The sequence below is a fragment of the Watersipora subatra genome, chromosome 10 (genome assembly GCF_963576615.1).
Source record: "Watersipora subatra chromosome 10, tzWatSuba1.1, whole genome shotgun sequence".
NCBI lineage: Eukaryota > Metazoa > Bryozoa > Gymnolaemata > Cheilostomatida > Watersiporidae > Watersipora > Watersipora subatra.
The window spans coordinates 12,767,263-12,775,544 of NC_088717.1; the positions used below are offsets into that span (position 1 = coordinate 12,767,263).

At 34.9% G+C, this 8,282-nt stretch overlaps 1 protein-coding gene across 1 annotated transcript; it reads left to right on the forward strand.

Moving 5' to 3' along the window:
* Positions 1-230: 230 nt before the first annotated feature.
* Positions 231-7,735, forward strand: LOC137406446 (chromatin complexes subunit BAP18-like). Its single transcript, XM_068093029.1, has 5 exons — positions 231-284; positions 536-630; positions 3,171-3,269; positions 3,995-4,176; positions 7,108-7,735. The coding sequence occupies exons 1-5, from the start codon at positions 264-266 to the stop codon at positions 7,164-7,166; spliced, it is 456 nt and encodes a 151-aa protein (XP_067949130.1). The 5' UTR covers positions 231-263; the 3' UTR covers positions 7,167-7,735.
* The last annotated feature ends 547 nt before the right edge of the window (positions 7,736-8,282 follow it).

Sequence of the window (8,282 nt, forward strand, 5' to 3'; positions counted from 1 at the left end):
AAGTATTTGTGCTGCTTGCATCAAGCAAAAGTTAGGTGTACAACAGGGAATGCACATTTTTTTGAAGTTTCTGCTTTCTGATGACCGAATTTGGCCATCACTATTTGGCCCACTATTTTGACCAATTATTTGGCTCTTACTATCATAGCTAGCTGTATAATCATTTTACTATACGGTTAATTTGCTATGCTATGATATAACGACTCATCACATCGCTATGCATGCTTTTTAGGTGGAACAATTGATTCATACGGCAGCCGCAGATGATGGCATCCTCAAAAACGGTAATTTTATTTAATTTAACAAGATTACGGGACAGCCACATACTTTCATTTGTGTTTCTTTTTTAAAGTCGACATAGATTAAGCTAAAAGTTAGAGATTAACCTATTCATTCTCTGTCATCCCACCCTTCATTACTTGTTGGTAGTAAAATATACTAGAGAAATGGTACGTAGTTATCATTCTCACATTGCTAATAGATACATGATTAGGGCAGGTGTATCCATTGAAGACATGTTAGCTGCTGTTGATAGGTGGCCGAGATATTTATGGCCGCTGGCAAAGCTTTTGATAACCTTGGAACCATGACGTTGCAGTTACATCCCAATCCAGACGTTCCTTCAAACAAGTGAGTTTTAATACAATTAAGCAAGTCAACTATCATTGATACTGCATTAGATCGTAAATTCTGAATTTTTCATAATTTTACAAATCTGTTTTCAATACAGTTTTATTTTTGGAAAATGTTGAATAATCGTAAGCAAACAGCATTTTATAAAGCTGATAATTTTAGCAATAAAAATAGTTATACTAGAAATTCCACTGGCATGCAGCCCACGACCAAAGTGATATTGGCAAAAAAGGGTACTGATGGTTGAGAAATGCAATATTAGCAGTCAAATGGCACTGCAGTGCAATAGGATAACTGCAATGGTAGCTGTAATGTACTGGGTGTGGGTGTTATTATATACAACAAATAGCAATAATGAAAGGAAAAGATTATATGTTTATATCTCTCCCCCTGCATTAGGAGAAATGCAATATTAGAAGTAAAATGCACTGATATTATTAGAATAACCAATATTATTAATAGTAATACAGTAATAATAGAAAACCAATGCACAATTTTGTTTACATTTCAAAACGTCATAGCTAACAATATCAAGAAGTTGTGATATTTATATAGATTTTTAGAAAATCTATTTAACAAAACTATTTAGGAAAAACAATTACAGTAACATACTGCCCATCATCGATGTTGTTAGTGTGACTATAAGACTTCAATAGTCATCCAAACTTATAATTAAATATTGTAATAATCTCATAAGAATCGTTAGAAAAAAATATCATCGTCATTTCCTTTACTTTCACTGCTTTGGATATCAGTTAAAATTCCAAAGTATTCAAAAGTTTCCAAAATGTCAGTTTCTTTGAAATTGGCAAAAAAGAAACGATTTCTGTACTTCTACGTTAATTACAGAAACCAATGTCTATAGCATTGTCGAATTATAGCAATTCGACAATGCTATAGACTGGTGAAATGTGCACGTTATTTTTTCGTAAAATGCACACGACTTAATGGTTCTATTCTCTGTCGCTCGGCGTTTCGTTTGCCAGTTTTAATTTTGATAAAAATAGGGCTTGGCCAGTTTTAATAAAGATTTTTGGCCGAATTAATCTGTCTATTTATGTATAATCCGATCAGATGGGTTAGTTTTAAGATATTGCAGTAACCTTTTAAAGACTTGGTAACATATTTAAATAGGTTTATATGTGTTTTGTATCGTTATTATACTTTAACGACTCTACAAAAAAATGGTTAAATTTGTTGATGAGATTTCGATACAAGGGGTTGTGACGTTGTTGATGAATAATTTTCGTAAGTTTTGTGCACATGCATTTATCATAAAAACTCTCAAACTTCGCTCCGCTCGTTTGGTCGTGGGAAAAGAAACTGAAAAGAAGTTTTTATTTCCCATTGCAAAAGCTATGGAGTGAATAGCTTGTCTACCAACTGAGACATTGAACCAAATCCGTGTGAATGTTCACTTATTTTAGTGCTATATCAGACTTGATTCAAGATGCATGACACTTATTCTTTGCTGTGATATTCATTTTACACACATTGAAACATCTTTACTATAGCAAAAAGATTTAGTACCTTTTAAAAAATTCAGGTGTATTAGGTTTTTTGTGTCAGCACTCATTTGATTGTAAGAAACCAACGATCAGTAATAGTTATGTTACATAATAGAACAATATTGCTAGCTTAATATTACGCTTGTGGTTTCTGTGCTTCAAGGTGTTCCTTAATCGAATGATGTCATGTGGGAGGTTATAATATATATTAGATATCATATAAAGACCAAGGCTTTTAGGTATGGTTAATAAATTTTCATGATTTTCACACTTTTGACATTTGAGATGGCATCATGGGATGACAAAAAAGTTTTAGAATTTTGTCATCTTAACCCCATCATATTATAGCATTCAAAACTTGCTATTTGTACAGAGAAGTGTAAAATTTATTAACAACTTACAAATTCTATAATTAGCTAGGTAATTTGACAGGATTATGAGGTGATGGTGTACCCTTATCGCTTTAATAGGTTTGTGAACACTTCCATTGTTCCGTATAATAATACACTGTCACCACCATAATGTTCACGCAAATAGAATCTGTTGTTGTTCATACCTGTTTCATTGTACTCATTGACTTGTTACAGCGGTCATAATGACTGCGTAGTAAAATTCTATATCATATACATTTTTATTCATATGTCATCAACTACATTCATGAGATCAGCTTTATCTATATCTCATGTTTACATTGTCGTCTGACATTTACGTGGAGCGTTACGACTTTGATAGCTAAGACCATTTTTGTAACAACGATATTTCCTAGTGGATAGAATGTCACAGCTGACTGTAGAATTATTACTAAGGAGTTCAATCCCCCATTTTATATAATGATACGCATTGGTTCATTGTCAAATGTACAAACCCTCTTGATTACATGTACTCATGTAATGTAGAGGTATATCATTTAGAGACCTTGACCTTTATTAAGCTACCCGCATTAATCAATTAATTGGCATTTAGTATAGCCTGGGTGGAATGTGTAAAAGGTAATAGCACCTCTTCTAAGACACATTCATTATAATGTAGTAAGTGGACAGTCGCAGAAGTTGAGTCGTTACACGCAGCAGTTACCCAGTTCAACTCTGACCTTAACAAGATTGCAGAAAATATGAAGTCTCGAACTGTGTAAGTATGTCCAAAAGGCTACAGTTTTAATCCGCTTTAGTACTCTAGATTTGTAATTTGTATCATCCGACCTCACACTATGTTAATGCAGTGGACATCTCTGATCAAATTTCTTTTGTTTAATAGATGAATGAACTCAATGATTTAGTGAACTCTCTTTGGTTTAATATATACGTAGTGTATATATCTAGTGAACTCTCTTTAGTTCAATAGATACATAGTGTATATATCTAGTGAACTCTCTTTGATTTAATATATACGTAGTGTATATATCTAGTGAACTCTCTTTAGTTCAATAGATACATAGTGTATATATCTAGTGAACTCTCTTTAGTTCAATAGATACATAGTGTATATATCTCATGAACTCTCTTTGATTTAATAGATACATAGTGTATATATCTAGTGAACTCTCTTTAGTTCAATAGATACATAGTGTATATATCTAGTGAACTCTCTTTGATTTAATAGATACATAGTGTATATATCTAGTGAACTCTCTTTAGTTCAATAGATACATAGTGTATATATCTAGTGAACTCTCTTTGATTTAATATATACGTAGTGTATATATCTAGTGAACTCTCTTTAGTTTAATATATACGTAGTGTATATATCTAGTTAACTCTCTTTAGTTTAATAGATACATAGTGTATATATCTAGTTAACGCTCTTTGGTTTAATAGATACATAGATATCTAGTGAACTCTCTTTGCGTCTATTAGGTCTCAAGTAAAGCAGAAGATGAAGGATGAACTTCTCTCCAGTACTGGTGACGATGCTGAGGAACCAGCCAATAAAAAATTAAAAATGGCAGCCCTTCAGCACTCCACCCCAAGCACTGTCAAGAAAGATAAGCTCACAGCTGATGATACAACAAGCGATGTAGAAAGCGTAACAGTATATTGTAAGTAGTTTTTGTTGTATTATTAAGAGTTGTCTACCCCAATGCTTATATTGTTGTTAACCACGCCCACTGTTCTGGAAGATTCTAATGACTGATGTTCTATTGTGTGTGACTTATGAAAGACACTTATTAAATGTTGAGCACTCAGACAAGCTGTGTACCTCATCTATTTGTAATGATCTAACAGTTTTCACTTGCCAACTAATGCCAAGACTGTCTTATTTATGGCGCCCTGTTTGTGTACCTGATCAGAAAATGTTTGTCATAAGTCGTCAGACGTCACACAACTGTATGCTGTGCTGCAAGGTCGTACAGGTCATTTGTATACACTAAGTTTTCTTTGTAGATTCGGAATTGTGTGCACGTTGAGTTACCGTGTGATAAGTATTTCAATTGACATTCGCGTGTTGCGGATTAACTCTTTCACTACAGGAAGCCGATGTATCGACTCGGGTTACCTTCTTTTTGTGGCCGGAGGCCAATACACCAGCTTTTAGACAGTGCGTTAGTTTTTTTTATAATTACTCAGCTTTCGTTTCAGATAGACCAGTAAGATCTGGTCACCATGAAAACGAGCTTGTTGCCAACGATGTAAACTAATTAACAGGCCTCTCTGACTAGCGGCTTACTGATTATCAAACAAAGTTCACCGCGAAAAAAGCACGGATAAAAAATAATACCACGATCGTTTAGGCTGTAGAAGCTTCTAACATTCTTAACCATCCTCAACATTCTTAGTAACTCTACATTGAGTGATTCTGACTCTTCTAGTGCAGTGGTTCCCAACTGGTGGTCCATGGACCCCTAGGGGTCCACAGGAAATTTTGAGGGGGTCCACAGGCTGCTGCCAGTATTGGTTTTTCTAGCAAGATATTTACAACTACTTCTGTCATAGTGGTGGGATCAATGATATACAACCCTAAAAGGATAGGTGACGGCTATCATATGGGCGGGGTTTAATGATCGAAATCTGTTGGGATTGTGCTAGCCTGGGTTTCGGGGCTAATTCAATTCTCGCGGGGTGGTCGCATTGTCTTGTTAGGTTTTTTGGGTCTAGACTTTTATCACCTATGTGCATCAATCGCTGGATAGTACCTGATTTCCAGTTAGTGGTACAAAATAACACAACCTGTAACCAGCAAAGACGTAATTCTCTTTTTTCCTCTTCAATTTCCATACTAAGACCCATGGAAAATAAAACATTTCAACTTACCTATTTTTACCAATTTTCAGGTTGGTAGGGGTCTTAGTATATGCTTAAATTTAAATATAACTTACCCAAAATCACCCGAACAATGGCCTATTTTCCCTAGTTTTTAATTAATATTTTTCCACTTATGGCCACTTATAATATAAAATGGCAGTCTTTTGTCGCTGCCACATTTTTTGACCTGGCCAATAAAATCGGACAGCGGCAAAGCTGTGCAGTGTAGTTTTCATACTCAAAATCTGTATGTAAAACCAAATTTGGGTCATTTCACGATGGTGACTATTAATATTATGAATGCTTGTTAATGGCAGCTGACTGATCATAATTGTGACAATATTTGGTAACTATATTTAATTGACAACAAAATGAAACCAGCAGATCGCTAAAATAACCAAAGATGTTTTTGAAGATAAAACCATTGAAGAATTTTGGCCTTCTATGATTCATTCATATCCACAGACAGCCAAACACGCCCTTTAAACTCTGCTCCCATTTGTGTCTACATACTTATGCGAGTCCGCTTTCTCCTCCATGGTTGTTCTCAAATCGAAACAACGAAACCGACTAGGACTTGAAGACGACATGCGATGCGCTTTGTCAACCATTTCACAAAGATTGAAAATATGGTAAAAAATAAGAAGTACAATCCATCCCACTAACAAAATGATTACTGAAAATTAAAAGTCAAGCAATTTAGTGTAGCATTGCTTTATATAAGTAAATAAATAGACACATGTCAAATCTACTGACTCTTATATTAATCTAATTTATAATGTACGCCAATTTACAATAGATTGTTATAAACACCATACATTATGTTTATAAAGGGGTCCATGACTTTCAGATAAAGAGCTCAGGGGGTCCATGGCTCCAAAGTAGTTGGGAACTACTGTTCTAGTGCATCTATTTTAATGTGAAAAATTGTAATAGCAACCGAATACTATGGCGACAGTCAAAATACGACTATCTAAATCGCTGGCAAAATATTGTTAGTAAAGTTTGTGAAAATTTTTTTCGTTTTAAATGAAGTTAATTTAAGAGTTTTTTAAATTTTCTAATAAAGTATTTTCTTTTCAACAACTTGTTTTTTCAATAAGTGAATATCTTCATTTGTCAAGTTATCACAAAATCACTGACATTATGTCAACATTTGTGTGAATAGAAAGAAAAATTCAGTCTGAGCTAGAAATATATTCTACTCTAAAATAAATTCTTCCCTAGCAGTCATAGAGGTTACTCCTGCGACATTTTCGAAATAGTAACCAATGTGTAGAAAATGTTTGCAGTTGATACCTTTTCTTACACATCATTTGCAAGCTCCGTTTCTATCTTCTTCAAGCATGTAACATGATAAAACTCGCTCAATTTATCAAAACTATCGTTTCTATCGAAACTTGATATTTCCAACTCTTGGATGATGCGAACTTGCAAATTAACCACATCATGAAACATTGATAGACCGACTCCAATTTCAATGGAAACCTTATAAAAGCCTGTTAAATCAAGTCTATCATGCTAAAAGGTCATGCAGATGCATCCAAAGAATTCTTAGGCATATTAATTTATCACATTCATGATTACATTTGACTTACCAATGTAACATTCCTGGTAATAGGGCTCATTTGACTTACCAATGTAACATTCCTGGTAATAGGGCTCATTTGCAAGACTCACCCTGGTTGCAATGAGTTAGCAATGCCAAATTCATTTGCTTGCTTTAGCTGAACTTCAAGTCGATGAAGAGAGCTCCGAGGATGATGCAAGTGAGGTTGACGTTTGACAGCGTGTCATTATTCAAGATCATTTATCAAATGGCGGACAATCGACTCCCAAGAGTTGGAAATGGGACGGATTGTTTAAATACAAGTTGTATAACCTTATCAGGCTGTTTAAGATAAGTGTAATAGAGTTCATCCTATGTATATAGTAATCGTGTAGCCTACAAGTCTGTATGTAATGCTACCTTATACTATGAATGTATGTCCTGATAAGAAAATAGGTTCTGTATATTGTATATAAAATTGTAAATTATTTGAATGCTTATCATAATATAATACCCAAACAGGGTTTGTGAAATGTGTCATTATTGTGGTTTGTTTTTTTATGGAACCTTCTAGAAAGCGCTAGAAGAATCCTTAGTTGATGAAAATCTTCCACGACGAGAATGCTTTGCACTGACCATATTGCTTCCAAGTCAGGCGTGTGTACAACTATTTAAAACTGTTTCAAAAGCTTCTGGTCATGGACTAGATGCATAGTATTTTGTTTCTATTATCAGTAAGCTTTTTGAAGAATGCTGTGACAGTATGGTCTTCCAGTACGGTCTCCCAGTACTGTCCATAATAAATCTGTCCCTCAAAAGTAAGAACCTGCAACTCCAGCCATGCTTAATGCAACTTCCTTCAAACTTGCAATTCTATTGAATGAAGTTTTTGAATATATTTAAGGCTGGTTCACACTATATCGCTGTTAGTCAGCGTTTTCCTTTCGGCGTTCATCGTCGATTATGTGAACCGATGGCATCGACTAAGCATCGCGGACATTTACTGAGCATCGCGGATATTTCGCTGAGCATCGCGGATATTTCGCTGAGCATCGACGACCGGCTTTCAAATATGAACCATTTCGGCGATGGTAATTCGCGGTTGCGGGTGGCGTGATCTATTCATATCCGTTGATGATAATCACTGCGGGACTAGTTTTTGATTTCAGCACGCGAAAACAAAGATTTCTTTGCGAAAATTTGAAAAGACAATTGAGAACACAAGTACGTCACTGAGTATTTCCTGATGCTATACACTATCACAAATGTGGATGGGTTTGTGAGAGTGTGAACATTGCTATCATTGGCGATCATGGAAGTATTGTGGAATCACCACCGAGATACGGAGATATA